The sequence below is a fragment of the Pungitius pungitius genome, chromosome 14 (assembly GCF_949316345.1).
Source record: "Pungitius pungitius chromosome 14, fPunPun2.1, whole genome shotgun sequence".
Lineage (NCBI taxonomy): Eukaryota > Metazoa > Chordata > Actinopteri > Perciformes > Gasterosteidae > Pungitius > Pungitius pungitius.
Genome location: NC_084913.1, coordinates 1,851,813 through 1,873,172, shown reverse-complemented (window position 1 = coordinate 1,873,172; position 21,360 = coordinate 1,851,813). Strand labels below are relative to the sequence as shown.

Genomic DNA, 21,360 nt, shown 5'->3' with positions numbered 1-21,360 from the left:
CTCTTCGCTGGGCCGGTGGACTGAGCAAAGGAGGTCCTGCAGAGTCCTCTGAAGTAGAGCAGAGCTCCAGGGAGGAGGACGAGCTGCTTTATTTTATTACATCGGATACGTGTGACGGGTTTAAGGAGAGAACTCAAATACATTATATTATAAATATTATAAATAAACTAATGGAACCGATCTCAAGCTGCAGAACCTCTGCATGGATTCATCAGCAGAGTTTCACGCTTTACTTCCTGTTCTCCTGTTGCACAAAACATCTACGCATGCAAAACGTCTCTCAGCAAAGTGCCTTAAATGGAATAAACCCCCCCCCCCCTCGCCCCCCAGCTCCGGGGGCAGAAGTCGTCGCCTACGAGGAAAAGAGTCTCGGTGCCCCGGAGACACGAGCAGCAGAGCGCCCATTAAACGCCGACCTCCACGACCTCAGAGGAGCCCAGACTGAGAGAACGCCCACTCATCCACCTGCTGCTCCTCCTCCAGCAGAACCATGAGGGGAGAGAGGGGGGTGGGGGGGGGGGGGGGGCAGAGGAGCCAAGGGACAATTCGGCTGTGATTTGAGATACAATTTCATATGTTAACATTTGAGAAATCTAAATTAAAAAAGACATCCAGACAGTAAACACAACCTCGGGGCAGAAGCAACGCGTCTGATAAGACGGGTTCTACGTAGGTCCAAAGAAAGTTGATTTAATTGGACTTTAATGAGCTGGTGTTGGGAACGTCGTAGAGAGGTGATTAGATTATTAAACGTTGTGACATTTCATCAGCGCGTCGTACCTGTCGGGTGGCATTTGTGATATTTTAATGAAGTCATTTGTTTCCATTGTGCAACACGTGCCACAAATGTCAGGGGACGTTGTGATTGGGCTTAGCGAGGATGTCTTTTATGTCGTGAAGAAGAGTTCGACAAGTCGCTGATTTGTGATTAAAAGAATCCAACATGACTGTTGGGGGTCAAACAAGAATTCTCTTTAAAACGAATACATTTTAAAGAAAACTGAGCCAAAAAACTAACTTTTCTTGCCATCTTAAGACAAACGAACAGTAAAAATGGACTTTTCTGCTCCCATAGACGTCTATGAGGAAATGACTCTACTTCTGTGTAGTGACCAGCAGGGGGCGACTCCTCTGCTCCCATAGACGTCTATGAGGAAATGACTCTACTTCTGTGTAGTGACCAGCAGGGGGCGACTCCTCTGCTCCCATAGACGTCTATGAGGAAATGACTCTACTTCTGTGTAGTGACCAGCAGGGGGCGACTTCTCTGCTCCCATAGACGTCTATGAGGAAATGACTCTACTTCTGTGTAGTGACCAGCAGGGGGCGACTCCTCTGCTCCCATAGACGTCTATGAGGAAATGACTCTACTTCTCTCTTGATTTATTCCCTCAGTAAACATTGTAAACATGAGTTTATGGTCTCAGTCTCTAGTTTCAAGTCTTCTTCAATGCAGCATGATGTTCATTTAGTGGATGAAGGTCCATTTAGAGTCAAACAGACCATAATGCAGGGGATGCTTCCTGCTCCGTTTGCCAAAAGGAAAAGACGCCAGCGGTCACTCGAGGTTACTTCAAAAGCATCCGTCCACAAACCGATGGGCGCCGTCACCATGACAACGCCTACTTCTTACAGACTGCTAAACACATGGAGACCTTTTGTTTCCTGAGCAATGAAACAACGTTTGTGAAGATTCCCTCAGAGTCGCTGTTAAACTGAACATTCCTCCTGTTTACATACCTTCAGTCTCAGAGACATCCCATCCGCTCGGTTTCCATGGTTATGAGCGGCCATGTTGTTTTTCAGCCCTCTAAAGACGAACGTTAGCACTGAAGGTGACAGATCCTTTCAGGCTCGAGTGCAAACTGTCCCACCTTCTGAGTAAAATCAAAGAGGCGTCCTGTCATTTTGTCTCGTTTTAACATTCTGCAATGAGGACGATGATGTCACAACTTCAGAAGAAGAGGAAACTCATGAGAACCGTTTAATGTTCGTAAAGTCAAAACATCTGAGACGCGTCAGACGCCCGCCAGGGGAATGCTGGCGTTACCACGGCGATGAGTCAGCGGTCCCAACGCAGCGAACAATGATTTTGCGGCGACGAGCGCGTTTCAGCTTCTTTTCTCCAGTCGACAATGAGTGACTCACAGCTGCAATGCATCATGGTATATTTTTAGCAGCCGAGGGCATCTTCTCTAATGGATTTGTGTCTGAATGGTGGTGGATCTCAGGGGGAAACTGAAATTAACCGTTTCACTATTTTAAGTGTTTCAGACAATGTCCTTCAGATCTCCACAAGGTCAAAGAAGAACTTTCAAATTCCACCAAAAATGATATATCAGTAAAACTAGATATTTATTACTGTGTACACACAAGAAATGCAAATGAGCAGAACTCTCCAAACTCCTATGAAATAATTGTTTGTTAAAAGCTTGTTAAAGTGTGATAAAAGGTGATTCAATATGACCAGAGTTTGATTTTCAAAACAAAATCAAAGAACGAGTTTTTGTATTTTTACCAAAATAACGAACGATCTCCAACAGCATCTAAATATCCATGTTGTCTGTAGGAGATGATTATTTTATTATGATAATTAATAATAATTAATGATGATGATGATGACAACTATTCTTCACCTCATCCTCCAACATTGGGAGGCCCTGTCCCAGGGGGAGCCAATGCTAAGCGTTAAGAGGGATGTGTGTGTGTGTGTGACGGGGGGCGTGCGTTGGGTGTGTGTGTGTGTGTGTGTGTGAAACCTGCTGTGACGCAACAGCCGGCGGCGAGCGGCTTCCCGCCTGCTAAACGCTAGCTGTCATCTCCCGTCAGGCAGACGAGACGCCTCGCTTTATTTTCCCCTCTCGCCTCGGGCCAGAAGACGCACATCGTCTCCAATCTCACCGAGCGCTGTGACGGGCCGCTGAAACCGCCTCGACACACACACACACACACACACACACACACACACACACACACACACACACACACACACACACACACACACACACACACACACACACACACACACACACACACACACACACACACACACACACACACACACACACACACACACACACACACACACACACACACACACACACACACACACACGCACACACACACGCACACACACGCACACACGCACACACACACACACGGCAGCTCAGCTGGTATCTGTTCGCCCCTCCCTCCTCAGAGAGGTCGCTCCCCGGGCGGCCATATGTCCGGCTCTACTGTACTGCCCCCCCCCCCCCTCCTCCCCCCCAGAGGTCCCAGCTGTCCGGGCGGCAGACAGGAAGTGAAGACGTCATCTTTAATGAACAATGCGTTTTGGTTTCACAGGGATCGTTGTCAGCTGAAAAAGACCATGAATCAAATATTTATCCAACAGGTGCTGAGATTCAGGTCTTTCAACCCCCCCCCCCCCCGCCAGTTTGCACTATACCACCACTGACAGGATGCATCAAACAAACCCCATCAACGTCACAATAATGACGTTATCCTATACTTAACATAAGTAGGATCATTTATTCTCCTGTGTTGGTTGTCACTTTGCGTAGAGGAAGGCGTGGCCCTCTGTACGTGTGCAGCAGATGGTTAAATGATAGTTTGGGTGGGGTTGTATGAATTACTTATTTATTTATAGACAGTGTAGACTACAGTAGACAGCTGATTTATTTTTTGCATGTGTACTTGTACCATTATTAAGTATTTTAACGTTTGCTGCGTTAAAATACTGCGACGCCATTTTCCTTATGTTGATTATTTAAACTAAAAGACTCCGCTCGGATCTTCATCTCTTCAAATACACTCTGTGAAACTCTGGTTCTCTGCTCCTCAAAACACAAACCCAGCAGGAGGTTGTTGCCGAGTCGCATCAGCGACGTCCACCTGTTTCCTGACGGCGGGAGGCGCTGGGAGCGAACCAGTGACCTGCTGGTTTTGAGGGCTGCCTCCGTCTCCTCCTCAGCAGACTCCAAACGCCGTGCGCAGCCGTTTTTAGCAGCTGAAGCGCCAGATGAGACTTTGACCACCGTCCAACGCCGGCTTCCTTCCACACGGACAAGTAGCTCCAAACAAACAAGGGGTGAAGAATGAAATAGATTCTTCACAGGCTGAAATCTAGAGCCCCCCCGCACATATATGGGTGTCAGAACGGCAGCGGCGCTCTGAGGCAGCCACGGCCGGCGTCATCGATTGAACTAAGTGCTCCGTGTGCCTCGATCAATGCGGCCTCTGATGGAGCGGCGCCGTGCTCCCAGGGGGCCGGAGCCGCCCGGGAGGGGCCGGAAACACTAGTTAATAAAAACACCCCCACTGGAAACACCAGTTCATAAAAACACCACCACTGGAAACACCAGTTCATAAAAACACCACCACTGGAAACACCAGTTCATAAAAACACCACCACTGGAAACACCAGTTCATAAAAACACCACCACTGGAAACACAAGATCAAAAACAATAACATTATGTACCTTCTAGTGACAGCGAATAAGCGCTACTTTTAATTATAACTGTAGTTTTTTATTAACTTTCTCTGGTGAGCGGATAGAACATTTGAAGAAACTCGGGTTGATAAGAATAAATGCCGAAGCTAAAGCTAGCTAGCATGCTACGAGTCCATGAAGCCAGCTAACGGCAGCGGGCTAACGGCAGCGAGCTAACGGCAGCGGGCTAACGGCAGCAGGCTAACCGCAGCGGGCTAACGGCAGCGAGCTCAATAAATCACTTTCATCCTTAGCTGGGAACGTGGCACTTAGAATACCATCATTGTTATTGATTGAGATCGATGGGTGATTTGTTCTCAAAACAGGTTCACATGTCAATAACAGATATCATTTAAGGACATGTTTTTTTGACCGTAGTAAATTGTATTTAGGGGTTGATTTGACTACAGTGCAGGGTTCTCATGAACCGGTTTCTCACCTATTCAGATTTGAGAGTTTTGAATGTGCTCTTTATTTCGATTTATTGAATTCATGCTCCATTCATGCAGTCTGAAGTTAATCATAGGCTTGAGCTTTGTCACTACAGAAGCTTTATCATCTAAAAGGCCAAAATAATATTTAGTTAAGCACAGACCTCTTAATGTAATCAACTATATTATATCCATGGACTGTTTTATTATTATTTACTTGAGCCCTGTAAAGAAGTCCAGCTTTAAATGTTAGAACTGAGCTAAATAATAACTTAACGTGTGCGAGGCAAAACATGAGGAACATCCCCCATGTTTCCATCGTATTAATAACCGCTGCGACTGTTCCAACAACTGCCTAAACTACAACCTCTCCCTCCAGGGCCACACACACACACACACGCACGCACACCCAAGTCACCACAATTAGCCAGAAGAACTGAATCCACGGCAAACACGCGTCCATTAACCAAAGGCTCAGCAGGAAGGACGTTTAGTCGCATCAACGAGCCTCAAGTCCAGGGGTCCCCAAACTTGTTCCTGTGAGGGCCAGATTACTTTTCCCTTCTCTGGAGGGGGCCGGGCTCAGAAAAAGTGTGACTATTGCAGTGGGAGCCTAAATGTAAACATTTGTTGTTTTCCAGAAAGCCACATATAACCAAATAATAACAATCTGGGATATTCACAGAAGAAGTCAGGAAAATAAATAATATCACTTAATGAAATAAATAATAACCAATAAACCATCTTCTCTGGGATCTTTACAGAAAAAAATGAAATAAATAATAACCACCACCGCCTCTTGACAGATGAGAGCATTAAACAAACAAATAATCGTTTGACCACTGCAGGTTAAATACCCTGCATTCTGAATCTACCTTTGCTCCATTATTCCGTTCTACTTCACAGGGGCTGGTCTAGGATTTGCGTGGCCAGACTGAAAAAAAAAAATCAAAAGGCCCCTCTGGTATTGTTCAGGGGGCCGGGCCAAGTGTGGAGGCGGGCCGTATCCGGCCCGCGGGCCTTAGTTTGGGGACCACTGCTCAAGTCCATTGCGTTGTCGTGTTTAACGACTTTAAAGCCGCAACGAGGTCCGTGTTGCGTTGATGATGGTGTCGCTGGACTGAAGTGGTAGTGCCTCCTCCTCCTCATGTGCTGCATCGGTTCTGACGAGTCGAGGCTCATAAGATTAGTTTTTAATTGTCTTCATGAACTTTTGCCACTCGAAGGGAGAGTGAAAAAAAATAAAAAATAGAAACCGTCCTTTGGTTTAGCAGCCGGCCAATCGGGACGCTCCTTATATAAACCAAAGCAGAGCCGGCACACACTGCAGCAGCAGAATAAAGGCCCTCTAATCACCCCCCTCCCTCGGTGAGATCAGCCTCCATCCCACCAGCCAACAATTAAAGCCTTTAATCACAGCCGCCTTCATCTTTTGATGATCACTCACGGCCATCACGACCTTCGTGATACGACGACTTGAAGAAGACGACTCAGACCTCAGTTCTGGGTTCACTGGTGACCTTTACTTTGGAGGTGACCTCCAAACACCCCCCCCCCCCCCCATCCATCCAGACTCCCCCCATCCACTAGCAGCTGTAACACACATTTCCACATCAGGACAGATGTAGCTGCGTGGCACCATTACCTCACATCCATCACCGCCTCGGCACCACAGACAAGGGGGGGTCAGAACATCCTACTGGTGTAATTAGGTGATTATAGGCAACACATGACGGATGCTTGTAGTCCTGTTACATCTGCAGACGTTAATAAGTCACAATGACAGTTTATTTTTCCTTTAGGACCTAAAATGCAAACAGATTGCTTTGTTTTGGACTTTCGTCCCTTTTTACCTCGGAACTTTGGCTTCGTTTGTGTCTTTGAATCTGAACTGTTGGCACAGATTGAGTGTTTGTGTTACACTTCTCTACCTTTACAGTGGATGACCTTCAGAGGACCTTCAGACTAAAACTCTCTGCAGTCGGACTTTCTGCTTCAGCACAAAAAGATTTTAAAAAAAAAAGCAGCCAGCTGCCGCCTCCGGAGAAAGGTCTTAAATATGCAGCAAGAAAAAAAACAAAAAACAAAACTACTTTGCAGAATTTGTGCACAAATGAGTTAACGAACTGGCACCTCGACCCCCCCCCCCCTCACTTCCCCTCGCCGCGTGAGGCCCACCAGAAAGGGAGGAACGGGGACGACAGATTTCACACGCCGCTCAGCCAATTTCATCCCGCCGCAGAGTTAATTACGACAATTAGACCTGGGAGAGCGTTCTTTAACGTGATTACGGGTCGTTACGGGGGGGGGGGGGGGGGGTTGGGGGGCGCACAGCGCTCGCAATCAGACCGCCCTGCAAAAACAAGGAGCAGCTGACCTGAGCTGCCGAGAACAACGTCGCACCTGCAGAGCGATGAAAGCAGAGTCCCACTCACCGTCCTCCTTCCCGTCCCCGAAGCCCTCCGGGAGGCGGAGGGAGGCCGCCGTGGGCATCGGGCCCAGGATGGACAGCAGCGACGGGGATTTTCTCTTCGGGGAGTCCCCCCCCTCCTCCTCCTCTTCCTCCTCCTCCTCCTCCTGCCCCGGCTTCCTCTGCTCCAGCTTCATCAGGGCCTCCAGCGTGAGCTCGCCCAGGTCTTTGCCGAAGTGCTTGGCCACGGCCTGCAGCACGTCCTCGTCGTCCAGCTCCTCGCCGCCGCCGCCGCCGTCGTCTTTGTGAGCGTCTGGAGGAGAAGAGGCTTCATCTCAGAACGCAGCCACTGGCCTCATAATGTCAACAAGAAGAAGACCCGTGGCGCCCCGTACCTTCTCTGGCGTAGGCGGCGTAAACTCCTCTCAGTTTGGGCCGACAACTCTCGATCTCTGCGTCGATCTCGTCCTGGTAGCCGAGGATCTCCTCTGAGGGACACAAGGTAACGCAGAAGGCCTCCTGGGTCAAACTAAGACAACTCGTGTCCATCTAGTGTGTCCACCGTTTAAATGACATGTGTGTGTGGAACTCTATGATTACAATGCGCTTAGGGACGTGATGTTTGGGTAATTAGAGGCCTGCTGAGGAGCAGAGACAGAGGGTCCCACTACGCTGGAAAGATCAAAGACAACAACAAAGAGCCAAACCTTCCACGTCAGTCATGCTCTTCTTCAGCTCGATCTCCAGCTGGACAAAAAAAGGAGAGAAGCGTTTTATTCTCAGTCCAACAGGCTGCAGCTCAGGATTCAGACTCCACGTGACGGCTGCTCATCTGATGAGACGCAACATGAAGTGAAGACGTCTGAACTACAAGACCTTCTATTCATAGAGGAGAAGAATGACAACGACAGAGAGGGGCCCTCGTTGATTGGAGGAAACATCCAAACAACATTGAGTCCTACTAAATATCGACCAAATCCAAACCTGATTGAATTTCATCTTCTTCAGCCCGCTGGTGAAGCAGGGCGGGTCGCACTCCTCGTCCAGGTCCATCTTCATGAACTCGTCGACGGTCAGCTGACTGCTGGGCGTGGCGTCGAACTCCGTCAGTCTAACACAAGGCGGCGCGTTCAGAAATCATCCGATCAACGCTGAAGGCTCATTAACTGGCGGCGCCCACCTTTTCCTCAGCGTGGTTTCCCCCACTTTCACAACGCCGACGATTTCTTTGATGGTGCGGCGGAAGTCGTGCATGTGAGCGGCGACCAGAAGAGCTAAAAAAAAAAAAAAAGAAAGACACCGTGTGACGGTGCAGGAAAGACGCGGCGCAGCACTCCGCCCTCTGAGGTCGGAGGGGTTTTGCGTCGTTGACCTTAAAAAGGAACAGCTGGTGAAGGAGAGCGTGATGCAAGGCGCCTCTGGAGGGGCCGCGGTTACATAACCGTCATTAGAGCGCCGCAGAGCCTGCTGAAAGATACGTGCACGCTGCCACGTGCACGCTGCCACGTGCACGCTGCCTGCAGGACTGAAGCGATGCCTTTTAACATTTTTACACGGACGCTGCTGGGAAACCACTTCATACTCGGTTCCTGCAGCAGAGTCAACTCTGGGATTTGATGCTTTTCATCCACGACCTTCGTCGCCCTTCAACTTTTTTTTTTTTTTTTTTTTCTTCTACAGAAACATTTGTGGTTCATTACCCGCGGTGTTTATTTCGTGTCATATTTGGGAAGAAACATCTTCCATCTGACTGTCTTCTCAATGATTTATGATGAGGATTTAATTATTCAGGCAATGCAGCAGAGGAACGGGGGGGGGGGGGGGGGTACACATAAACATGCAGGAAGCCCCCTCGATTCCACTTCAGGACGTCTCAGCCGCTGACGCATCAGAGAGGGCATTGAGGCCGACAGCTGCTCCGCAAAGACTCCAACGGGGAGCAGGAGGAGAAAAGCAGGTCGGGCTCCTGATGACAAACGGATCCCAGAATAAAACAAACACACCTGCAGATTTAAAGTTATTCTGAGGCCACAAACCAGCGGCATGACTTAAAACATAAACCGGTTTAAATATAGTAAACCTCACTTTGAACATTTATGGGAACCTGAAGACACATTTTAGGTGTCACAGATTTTCTTCTACTTTGTGAAAACAGTTTAATTATTTAACAGGAAACCTAGAAAATCGATTCTTTACAACAGCACCACTCAAAGTGTGAAGACTTCACTCCATTTTAAAACGAAAGGCGCTGTGATCCTAATTTGTAGTTTGGTTTTCAGGAGACATTCTCTCCTCTGATCTTCAGCTTGTTGCTTTTTTTTCCTGACACCATTCGCTGCCGTTTCCACGACGATGTGGTGAAAGCAAAGTGCATTCTGGATGAAATGAAACGGCAGAGCGTTTAAGACCCAACGGAACACACAACCTTTGAGGATCTGTTCATTATAAACCTTTGACGGGGTGGACTGTAATCGACTTTGGGGGGGGGCAGCGCTCTGACCACTTCCTCAATGCTAAAAGCTAACGGGGGAACGTCGCCCTCTAAAATATGACACACACACGGAGTGAGAGCCTGTTGTACTGCGCGCTCAGACCAGGCTCTGAAAAAGGGTGAAGCCCCCGACAGAGGTCACCTTGATGCTAGCAGAGCGCGTTAATCACTCATGTCGATGACTGACTGACAGTCGCCGTGGTTACCTGCGCCGCAGAGCCCCGAGGGCCTCCGGCCCGTGTGCATCCAGTCCCTCTTCATCCTCTGCACCAGCCGCATCGCCGTCATGGACACGTCGTGGTTCTTCTCCCCAAATTCCAGCAGCTGGGAAAAGCGGGGAATGTAGAGGCACGGGTCTGTGGGGGGAGACATGGGGGAGGGGGGACGCCTTCAGATTCAGTTGCATCACAAATATGAAGCGGTAGGTCCTTTGGCGACAAAATGGATTTTTAAACCCTTGTTTATCTAAATTAAATATTTTCAAACCAAGATGTAAAAACCCCCCAAATGGACTCAAAGCTGCCAGAACGAACCCAGCGAGCCTTTAGCTCCACGCGGCTCATCCACGCATGGAGCTCCCATCAGAACCACCTGCTTCTTAAACCAGACCTCTTTTTTTATTATTCATCCTAAAAATGATTTCAGCATTGCTAAAGAAATCTAAGTGAATACTGAAATTCGGCGGCGGCGTGTTTGCACCGTACGGTTACCAGAGCGGACGGGAATATCTTTGAAGTGGCTGTGCCAGCTGGTAACAAGATCCAGGCTGACCCCTCCCCCCCCCCCATGTAATGATATGTCTGCAGAGCTCGCCGTCACCGCTCCAAGTTGCACCGGAGAGTCTGGAAAATACCGGCCAGGCGAGATCCCCACAGAGAGGGAGAAAGGGCCGTTTAAGGGGAATGAAATCCACCTTCACTGTCGACTACAATCAATCAGTGACGCTCCAAGGGCCCAGGAGGCATTCAGGGATGCAGCGCTGTGGTTGACTTCCTCAGCCTTCCTCTTCTACTCTGCACATTCCCCCAAAATGACTCCACCACCTCCAGAGAAGAAGGGGGCCGTGAACCTGCTTCTTTAAAATCGAGATACGGAGCAGGGAGGCATGAATAGCTTTCCTCAGAAATCCAAATTACTGGAATGCATTCTGGGGATTTTGTTATTTTTGGTCTCTGTTGCATTTTCTCATAGGAACTTCTTGTGAGAGTTGAAAATGACGTGACGATGTACGAGTTAATCGGAACTGTGGATGGCGCGTCACGTTTCTTAGTAACATATAATCGGAAGAAATGACCAAAAAGTTTCAAATTGATATAAACATGTAATACAAAAAGTATGTCCCTTTTCTGTAAATAGATATATACACATTAGTTATATATAGTTTACCAAGTACTTTTACTTTCGGGTCAAGTACATTTTGATGCTTAGAATTTTTAATAATGATTAATTGTAAACAGTGTTCACACCGTAGTAGAACTACTTTTCCTTGAAGAAATGATGGAACTACTTCGCCACTGTTTTGTTTGCGTCACGTTTCTGGGTCAACGTCTCATTAATGTACTGTACTTCTAAAGTAATTCATGAACGACCTTTTATTTTAATTTTAATCTTTCCACCGGGTCTAATCAGGGGAGACTGAGGCGGAGCGGTTGAGCCCTGTGACGCACTCTGCGGAGCTGCCGGCAGGGAGGTGCTTCGGCTCTGTTGACGTCACTAGCACGGAGGGCGGGGCGGGGGCGGGATCTGATTGGTCCTCAGCCCGCTCTGGGCGTCAGATGGAGATCACGACGAAAAAAAAAAAGAAAGAAAAAAGACAAAAAAAGGGGGAAGAAAATGAAGCAGACCTTAAAAACTCCCGTCAAATGACTGTTTACATCGAATGAGGGCGACGCGGCATTCGGTCGACGACTCCGTTTCAGAGAAGAAAGCGGGAGACGTAACGGCGAGGATTAACGCGGAGGCGGAAGGACTCTAATACCAGCTGCGACTGTTCGGATTACCCACTCACTGCTCACTGGACGAAAAAAGGGAAAACAAGGAGACGTTTCTGCGCGCGAGGGACGAGGAGGTGACGGACAGGAGCGAAAGTGCTCGCGAGTCGGCAGTTGGAAACCGAACGGAGCCGAACGGAGCCGAACGGAGGCGTCCGATGTTGTCGCGTGAACTTCGCTGTCGATGCCGTTTTAAAGCGGCGCTGTAGGAGTTCCCCAGAAGGGGAAAAGACAGTTAAAATCAACGCCGAGCGAACGGAACCCCCCCGCCCCCCATACAGTCTCCCTCTTCTCCGTACAGGAGGTTCATTTCCTGCAAACCCAGCGACATTTCTCCGGATATCTCCTATAGAGGAGGTCGGGGGAGGAGGGGGTCGCTTGTGCCGATGCCAACGGCGGACTGCAGGTTGCTCCATCATGGCCGGATCATGAGGTGTCTGACTTATCTGCTCCTACTTCCAGAAACGCTGAAAAAGTCCAAGAAGGTCGGCAAGCTCCCGGGCAAGCTGCCGGTATGTTATGAGATCCTGACTCTGTCCCTGACGAGCAAGAAGAAGCACCACAACCAGCAGGAGGAGCAGGAGAAGATGGCCGCGGAGTTGTACCCCGCCGCCAGCCCCAACAACCCCAACCTGTCCACCGGCACCACGGTGGCGGACACCGAGAAGACCAACAAGGAGGTGCAAGTGAGCCAGGCGGGCGCCGGAGGAGGAGGAGGGGAAGGAGGTGGAGGAGGAGAAGGAGGCCGCGGCAGCGCAGCGACCTCCCCGACCACCCAGCAGAACATCAACAACAACAACGTGGAGCCGCCGAGCTGGCAGTGCAGCCACCCGACGCTGCGGGAGAGGTAGGACGCCGCGTCACACCAGGCCTTCACATGCGAATGAGCATGTGAAACTAAAAAAAAAAAAGGGGGGGCCGAGATAGTTCAATTGTGACTGTATTTGATGGTAAAGGGAGTATCTGTGGGGGTTCCAGTACATTCAGCTAAAAATAAAATGATGTAAATAAATGACTAGCTGCAGAGTGAAATCCTCCCAAACCTGTGAAAACAACAGGAGCAGCGTGGGAGGACTTGATGTTACACAATACCTGTTTGAGGCTTATTCCTGAATCCATGCTCCCGCTTTTAGGAACGCCTTGATGTTCAACAATGAGCTGATGGCTGACGTCCACTTCATTGTCGGCCCCTTGGGGGGGTCGCAGAAGGTCCCGGCCCACAAGGTAAAGACACATCTACATGTTAGGACTAACCCCAAAAAAAGGTGGATCTCAGAGAGGAGCAGGAGTTGTATCCATCCCCGCAGCACTAATTAAAAAAAACAAACTGCTCCTCTTGCTCCTTCATTGAACTTGAGAGTGATTCTGGATGCATCTTTCTCTTCCCCCTTCCCCCCCCCCCCCCCCTCTTTCAGTATGTGCTGGCCGTGGGAAGCTCGGTGTTCTGTGCCATGTTTTACGGCGATCTGGCGGAGGAGGATTCTGAGATCCATATCCCAGATGTGGAACCGGCTGCTTTCCTAATTCTGCTGAAGTAAGCCACTCACTGCCCTCACGCAGCCAAAACCAGAAGGGGATGGGGGGGGGGGGAGGAGAGGAGATGACAAGCACAGTCAGTGTCACTTCAGAGCATATTATTACTCATCCACAGCTAAGCAGCAGAGACGAATGCCAGAATGCTGGGAGCGCTCCGGAGCAGCAGCGCTCTGTAATTGCCGGTTCTCTCGGTGCTCTTTGTCCAACTACAAACATTTTTCTCCCCGTCATCCGCTGCCTGACAATCTCCTTTGAGGGGGGGGAATGCATGCAGGCTAGTAGTTATAAATATCCTGCCTTTTGTTGCCGTTCGGTAGCATTGGCTAAGCCAGCCCTGTTGCATGTTGGGTCTTTTGTGATCGTCATTGCACAATCCTCCTTGGGGAGAAAAACAGATTGTGGAAATTCCGATGAGTTATGACCGTTTCCCAGAGTCTTTAGCGATCCGAAGGGAATGTTCCCCGACACGTGTCCCATTCTAAATAGTTGTCCCTTCATGCAGCAATTTTAAAAAAAGGGTCATTGTCCCCCTCTCCCAGGTACATGTACAGCGATGAGATCGACCTGGAGGCGGACACGGTGCTGGCCACCCTGTACGCCGCCAAGAAGTACATCGTCCCCGCGCTGGCCAAGGCCTGCGTCACCTTCCTGGAGACCAGCCTGGAGGCCAAGAACGCCTGCGTGCTGCTGTCCCAGAGCCGCCTGTTCGAGGAGCCCGAGCTGACGCAGCGCTGCTGGGAGGTGATCGACGCGCAGGCCGAGCTGGCGCTGGGCTCCGAGGGCTTCTGCGAGATCGACCTGCAGACGCTGGAGATCATCCTGCGGCGGGAGACGCTCAACACCAAGGAGTTGGTGGTGTTCGAGGCCGCCATGAACTGGGCCGCCGCCGAGTGCAAGAGGCAGTGCTTGGGCCCGACGACCCGCAACAGGAGGGAGGTGCTGGGCAAGGCGCTGTTCCTGGTGCGCATCCCCTCCATGACGCTGGAGGAGTTCGCCGACGGGGCGGCGCAGTGCGACATCCTGACGCTGGAGGAGACTCACAACTTGTTCCTGTGGTACACCGCGGCCAAGAAGCCCCACCTGGACTTCCCGCTGACCGCGAGGCAGGGCCTGGCGCCGCAGAGGTGCCACCGCTTCCAGTCCTCGGCCTACCGCAGCAACCAGTGGCGCTACCGCGGGCGCTGCGACAGCATCCAGTTCGCGGTGGACAAGCGGATCTTCATCGCCGGTCTGGGGCTGTACGGGTCGAGCGGCGGCAAAGCCGAGTACAGCGCCAAGATCGAACTGAAGAGGCAGGGCGTGACGCTGGCGCAGAACCTGACCAAGTTTGTGTCGGACGGGTCGAGCAGCACGTTCCCCGTGGGGTTCGAGCACCCGGTGCAGGTGGAGCAGGACGCCTTCTACACGGTGAGCGTCGTGCTGGACGGCAACGAGCTCAGCTATTTCGGGCAGGAGGGCATGACGGAGGTGCAGTGCGGGAAGGTGACATTTCAATTCCAGTGCTCCTCCGACAGCACCAACGGGACCGGGGTGCAGGGAGGACAGATCCCCGAGCTCGTGTTCTACGCGTGAGGCGCTCGGGACTGGCGCCGGGCGTATAGAGGACGGCGCCGTCGACCCTCTCCGCCTCCCAGCCTTCACAGCAATGTAGCATCAAAGACACTCGACTCATGGTTCGTCCAGTCAGAGACTACTTTAAAAGCCAAGGAGCTGTCGTTTTATCTTATTTAATTTAATGTTATTTTTTTATTTAAATACTGGGTTAACGTTATTCGCTCTGACGGCAGAGCTGCTGTAGGAACAACATTAATACGGTGATGTGTTGCGTAATCAAGCCGAGCTCCGCCACTGGAACAAGTAGGGACCGCTTCAAGTTGTGTAATTGCAGGTTTATATGCAATGTTGTTAATAAAGTGTAAGCAGCAATATTACACCAAGAGCAACCTTTTATGTGCTGTTATGATTCTAAATGCAAAAAAAAAAAAAAGTAGATCTTGTCAAAGAGCGGCGTTGTTTTGCACTTCAGAGGACGGCCTCAGAAACAATGTGTCTTTTGTAGATTAACATTTTGGCAGCTTGATGCTGTTAAAGACGACCACATGGTTCTGTACGACGATGCAAATACAGTGAAACATAAAAAGGTTCTAAAGTGATCGACGGCTGTCTTGATTTGAGGGACTGCAGCGCCCCCTGGTTACGGTGGTGGGAACTACATGTGCTTTTCATGAGAACCAAGAGCTTCAGTGCGGCTATTCATTAAGGTTTGTTCTTAAGAGGGGGGGGGGCATTTGATCCTTTAGTACGATATGTAGGGAGGAGCATCTTCTCATCTCCCTGGTGATTCTTAAGTCATGTCACATGTCAGGGCGTTGCTGGGGGTGGGGGTCAGGGTACCTATAGCCGGGGCGTTGATGCACAGCTCTCTGGACAGGACGAGGAAGGTCCTCCCCAGGACGTAGACGTTCACCTGTGGAGGAGAGCAGGGTCACTTTAGAATAGAACTCCAGTGTGACAATAAGACGCTGGATGGACATCATCGACCTGCAGGGTGACTGCAGGTCAGTATGCGCGAGGATTAAAGTCAGAGCTTTGGGCCATTTCAAGGGCTGCTGGGACTGGCCCCTCCCCTCACAGATGTTTCATTGTACTTTACCCTCGACACCTCCAGAAAGCCTGGCAGTAAATCTATCTTCCCCCCCCCCCCCCCTTCTGAAAGGATGAATAACAAAGCCCACAGGGCAGCGCATCTATCACTCTCGCCACAAATCAGCATCATCACAGCCTGGAATCCAGATCTGGGGCATAAAGCAGGCGGGAGGAGGATCGGGTCGTGAACCCAGGTCAGATGCCCAGTCCGGGGGGGGGGGGGGGCAGCAGACTGACAGACTCTCGCTAGCGGCCCCCTCTGGAGTCGGCCAGATGCTTCCTCTGCTATTCTGGGAAGTGGATTCCAACAAGGAATTTATATGCAAACAGGGCTGAAGGAGGGGGGGGGCTTTAAAGCGCACACATTATTGCAGAAATATTGAGCCAAACAGAAACAAACTCATCTTGGTCAAAGAGCATCTTCGTTTACCCCCCCCCCCCCCCCCCTCACATTGTACCGATCACGTCTCTGATGTCTCAGGCGTTAAAACAACGTCCCGTCGGGGAAATCTGAATCGTGTCAGTCTTTAAATATCATTTCATCATCTCTTTCATCTCTCAGCAGAGGAAGTCAATTGAGTTTTCTTTAAGAGAGACTTAGAAGCTCACATCAGATCTGTGAAGATGAAGCCAGAAGGTGGAAGAGACGACCAACACAGCTCTTTAAAATCCCTCGTTTACCTCCACCCGAAACAACAACAGCACATTGCAGCATCTCTCAGGAATGAGTTTAGTGGAGCCCTGAGGACGGTTCATGTCTTCATGGTCTCACCATCATGTCCATCAACCCTCCATGTCCCTCAGCCTCTTGTCTCCATTACGTCTTCAGCAGGGAACCCAAATCAGGATTATGGGTCCTGAGCCCGCTGAAGGCAAAGCGCTGACTGAACGCCGGTTACTTTTTCTTTAATGTGAAACTCACATTTCTACTTACTTTTAAAGCCAAATATGAATCAAAGTGGAGTCTTGTCTTTAAAACTCTTCATTTTTGTGAAATTGAATGTTCAAGTAAAAATGAAACCATCACGAGGGAATAAAAGCTGCAGCATGAAGAACAGCTGATTGCTTTCCACTCCTCGATCATCTGAACAATGCAGGCTGGATCCATAAGGAGACCCACCCAAAGCCCACTCCCAGCCTCCTCATGCCGGGGGGGGGGGGGGGGGGGTCCCGGCCCCTCCAGGGCAGCTGGGTGCATAAAAATACCCCCCCACCGCACACACCCCTGACCAGCTGTGACTGAGAAATGTGGGCACACCCCCGACCCACCGGTTAAATAGTGCCAAATCCTTCACAAATGTGGGTGTGAGTCACATGACTCAAAGGCATTTATTCATCTGTGGGACTAAGCGAGACACATTTAAATTGACGGGCTCACCTGCACGATGTCACTGAGGTCGAGCAGCATGTCTGAGCCGCAGGAAGTAAAGGACTCATTAAACGTTTCACAGTAACTGGACAATCTCAGATCTCACGGTGTGTCGGTTAACCCCCCCCCCCTTTGTGCAGAGGACAACGTTCAAATGGAAGGATACGCGGCGTTCCCTCGGTGCGGCACACCAGGTAGAGGCAGGCGGCGACCACGTGGCAGTTCTTGCGCCCGCGGGTCAGGTTCTTCATGAGCGCCATCTTGTAGAAGTTCAGGGCCGTGTCCAGACAGTGTTTGTTCATCTGCAGCTGGTGGCCCAGCGTGTTGATGTTTTGTCTCGCTGGGGAGGAAAAAAAAGGTTTAAGCAGTAACTTTTACTGCTAAATCTGACCTGGTGACCTTTTAGAAAGACATCACAGACCCGCCTTTAAAGCAGAGAAACACACGCACAATACATGTTGTTACACAAGCACGTGTGCAAACGTGTCGAGACAAACACGAGGTTTTTGCACGAAACCAGCAGCTACATACACCCCCCCCCCCCCCCTAAACTTCTAAAAGAAGACCCAGACGATGAATTCCTTTGTTTCAAGTTATTTAAATAATTCTTAATCATCTCCCGTTTCCATTTCTTCAACAAATTGTTAAAAAACCCGATGAGAAAGTAACGGCAGGAAACGGACCACAGCTTTCAGAATAAAAGCATCAATGAGCCATGATGCACACGACCGTGGTGGAGGGGAGAGGCTGTGGCCCCCTCTGCTGCCCACTCACCGTTCTGCAGGGTCTGAGCCCGGGACTCCCTCCCCATCCCAGAGAAGTGGTTCTCCCCAAAGGACGGGTTGACGCCTCCAGCTGAAGAACAAAGATCAAACATCAGGACTCGTTTTGGATATAAAAATATTAAAGTTTATATTTCAGACAAACAAAGTCATGAAATTAAAGTTGTGACTTAATTTGCAGTTTTTACTCATTAATGTTAATTTAATGTTTACAGACACGGATCAATTAATAATGAAACTAATCTGGAGCTGCAGCTCATTAAAAATCTTTAAATAATGAAATACTAAAAGAAGATCCAAACCATGAATTCCATTTTTTCTTTCTCCAAGTCATTTAAATAATTCTCAATCATCTGCCGTTTCCATTTTTTTCAATGAATTGTTATTCTTGTAATAAATGTACTCCAATCCATAAAATTCAAGACAAATCAAGTTAGTGTGAGTATTATGATTTAGTGTTATTAAAGAGGTTATCAGACAGCGCCCTCTAGTGGGCGACAACACATCGCACGTCAGAGGGAGGCCTTAGCAGGAGAAACGTCCTGCAGGCTGAAGGTCAGAAGATCACCTGGAGGTAAACGTGACACACTGAAAAGCGTGACCCCCCCCCCACAACGAATAAGCGGTGACGGACCTCATTTAAGAAAAGGAACTTCTGAGAAACTGAAACGTTGGAAATGTTGCGATGATCGACTAATCAAGTAATTGATGAATTGACTTTTAGCGTAGCGTCTTACATCAAAGAGTCAAATGACCCTTCTAGGCGAGGGTATAAATACTGGTAAAGTACCTCCGTTGTGTACTGGACCACAGCTCCCGTGTCCCTGCCCCCCCGCTCACCGTCAGCGGCGATGAACTGTCCCACGGCCGACGAGGCTCCGCCCCCCGTCTCCACGAACTCCACCTCGGACACGATGATGTTGTCCTCCAGCACGGAGCCGCAGGTCATGCAGACGGCGTCGCCGCGGGCGTGGTCCACGTCGATGTCGGCGCCGCCGCAGTTCTTGCACACCTTGGAGCTCATGGTGTCGCTGGGCGAGCCGCAAAGCCTGATGGGAAAAAAAGAGAACTTAAATTCTTCTTATTTGACAATCAGAAGGTGATGTTTGCCCTCTGTGGATTGAAGAAGAAAGATGAAGTATTGGTACTTTAGTACTTCCACTTCTTACACTCTACAAGTACTCTGCTTCACTGCAGTAGTTACTTTATAAATGGACAAGTTAAGAACTGTTTTTAAGAGTTTTAGAACAGTCAACTTAAGCAGTTAGTGGTTTTACCTGGACAGGAAGTACCTAAAGAACAAGAATACTTCTACCCCGTGGTATTGCTGCTCCTCCTGGTACTTCCAGTACATTTCTGACTGTAATACAATTATACAAAAGCTGATATTCCAAATATGTGCCTTTTACTTAACACAGTGTACTTTCAGCATATTGTGACATATTGTTCTATTCTAAAATAGACTTCCAGTAGTATTTCTACCGTCTGTCAAAAAACACAAGCCCTTCACTTGTAACGGATGAGTACATCATAATGAAGGTACTTTATAGTGTAGTACTGTGCTCTGCTGCCGGTAGCCGGTTAGCTACGTGGCACTCCGGCGGGGGCTCGCCGGGCTGTCCTCCCCCAGCGAGCCGAGCGGAGACGTCATTCTGCGGCCTCCAAGTTGGCAGCCACGGCCCTGCGTTACGTCACGTCACGTTACGTCAGCCGGCCTTATAAGGGGTTCGTTGAAATGACGCGTCAGCTAGCTGCTAACACGTTGACAGCCGGGCACCGGGATGCTAACGGGGCGCTGTTAGCCCGCCACACACACACTTTAACACGCGCGTGTAACGGACACGCAGATGACGTAACGAGTGTTAAACAGTCAAAGCGTTAGAGTTAAAAGTGTTAAAATCCCCCCTCAGCCCCCCCGCGTGTCACATACCTTCAGGCCGGTGGTCGGTAACAGTCAGCTGCTCCAGGAGCGTTTTCTGCACTATAAGTGAACCGCAGGCCGTCTCTCGTGGACCGGGACACTTATCGCATCGTCTCTGGTGTCGTCAACGTGCAGCCGGTACCGGGGGGTAAAGAGCGCGGCCGGTACCGGGACGCCGCTTCGCTAAATGCTGCAACAATCCTCAACACAACACACCCGACATGTGCGTTTAAGTTAAAGCTGTGGACTCACGGGCGAGACCAACTCGAGCCGGAGGGGGGGGTGAGGTGGTGTCACGGTGTTGATTAATAGAGCTAATAATGGGACAAGTGGGGACATTTCTAGAAACGAGAGGCCCAGGGAGGCCGATAACATTACGTTGCAAGTCAAATAAATGTAAAATAAGCACAAGGTTATCAAACAAGACTTTACACCGGCAACGGAATCCCCTACTTATGTAAAAGCACTTCTTATGTCCCTGATAGCAAGTACTACTATTATGTTTAATGGCTGAGAGGAAGAAAAAAGTATGATTTAAAACTATTTCTATTTCTTTATTCTTCTTTCACCATGTTTAGCTTGCATGTCTTTTTTATAAATATAAGACTTAGTGAGCTGGCAAGTTTGTAACAGTGAGCAACAATGTAGTATGTTGTAACTTTTATCTCCATATTATCATGTGTAGTTTTTTTTATTTACTTTTTTTATCCTAAGAGGATCAACAACTTGAAAGCCCAAATTAAGCATCTGAGCTTCAGTCAGAGGGACATTGAGATAAAAAAAAGAACTTACGAGCTTATTTAAGTCCCACCTATGGAAGCCCATTTCCGCCACAAAAAAAAAAAAAAAGAAGGGTGAGAAAGTCGAAATTATGACTTAAAAAGTCGAAATTATGACTTAAAAAGTCGAAATTATGACTTAAAAAGTCGAAATTATGACTTAAGAAAGTCGAAATTATGACTTAAGATATGCGCATGCGCAGCTTCCAAAGGTCAAACGGTTTTCTAGCCACTGACTATGTGCAATTATTTGACAAGTACAAAAAACAGTCGTAAAGCTTCTAAGCTCCAGTAGCCGATGGCGTAAGGCATCCGTCCTGGATATGTTGTTATTTTGCTCGACATGGTTCGAATCCAGGTTGTGGCGATCTTTCATTAATATATATTTTCTTGAATTACTTTCTTAAATGTCTGTGATGCACGTCACTGTATGACCGTCTGGACATAAAATCCTCTTATGTCCAAATGTTTCGGTGGTTCCAGGCTGCAGCCTCGCGAAAAAAGTATCGAT

The 21,360-nt window shown here is 49.2% G+C and overlaps 2 protein-coding genes across 2 annotated transcripts; one reads left to right on the top strand and one right to left on the bottom strand.

The window, feature by feature from the left end:
- Window positions 1–7,242: 7,242 nt before the first annotated feature.
- LOC119227391 (transcription factor IIIB 90 kDa subunit-like) lies at window positions 7,243–20,321 on the bottom strand. The gene is made up of 12 exons (XM_062557273.1): window positions 20,080–20,321; window positions 18,990–19,198; window positions 18,142–18,222; window positions 17,534–17,707; window positions 17,377–17,408; window positions 15,747–15,819; window positions 10,032–10,181; window positions 8,515–8,608; window positions 8,319–8,445; window positions 8,042–8,081; window positions 7,730–7,822; window positions 7,243–7,647 (listed from the first exon to the last, which is right to left on the bottom strand). The coding sequence occupies exons 2-12, from the start codon at window positions 19,171–19,173 to the stop codon at window positions 7,268–7,270; spliced, it is 1,428 nt and encodes a 475-aa protein (XP_062413257.1). The 5' UTR covers window positions 19,174–19,198; window positions 20,080–20,321; the 3' UTR covers window positions 7,243–7,267.
- On the top strand, window positions 11,613–15,283 carry LOC119227396 (BTB/POZ domain-containing protein 6-B-like). The gene is made up of 4 exons (XM_037486150.2): window positions 11,613–12,663; window positions 12,950–13,040; window positions 13,232–13,350; window positions 13,892–15,283. The coding sequence occupies exons 1-4, from the start codon at window positions 12,203–12,205 to the stop codon at window positions 14,922–14,924; spliced, it is 1,704 nt and encodes a 567-aa protein (XP_037342047.2). The 5' UTR covers window positions 11,613–12,202; the 3' UTR covers window positions 14,925–15,283.
- Window positions 20,322–21,360: the final 1,039 nt, after the last annotated feature.

What these genes read in the sequence shown, in the direction of transcription:
- LOC119227396 (XM_037486150.2), top strand. Translation starts at nt 12,203, where the DNA reads ATGCCAACGGCGGACTGCAGGTTGCTCCATCATGGCCGGATCATGAGG. An exon ending in CACCCGACGCTGCGGGAGAG is followed by an intron (nt 12,664 to 12,949) that starts GTAGGACGCCGC and finishes TCCCGCTTTTAG; the next exon opens with GAACGCCTTGATGTTCAACA. An exon ending in AGAAGGTCCCGGCCCACAAG is followed by an intron (nt 13,041 to 13,231) that starts GTAAAGACACAT and finishes CCCCTCTTTCAG; the next exon opens with TATGTGCTGGCCGTGGGAAG.
- LOC119227391 (XM_062557273.1), bottom strand. Translation starts at nt 19,173, where the DNA reads ATGAGCTCCAAGGTGTGCAAGAACTGCGGCGGCGCCGACATCGACGTG. An exon ending in ACAGTTCATCGCCGCTGACG is followed by an intron (nt 18,223 to 18,989) that starts GTGAGCGGGGGG and finishes TTTGTTCTTCAG; the next exon opens with CTGGAGGCGTCAACCCGTCC. An exon ending in AGAAGATGAAATTCAATCAG is followed by an intron (nt 8,082 to 8,318) that starts GTTTGGATTTGG and finishes TTTTTTGTCCAG; the next exon opens with CTGGAGATCGAGCTGAAGAA.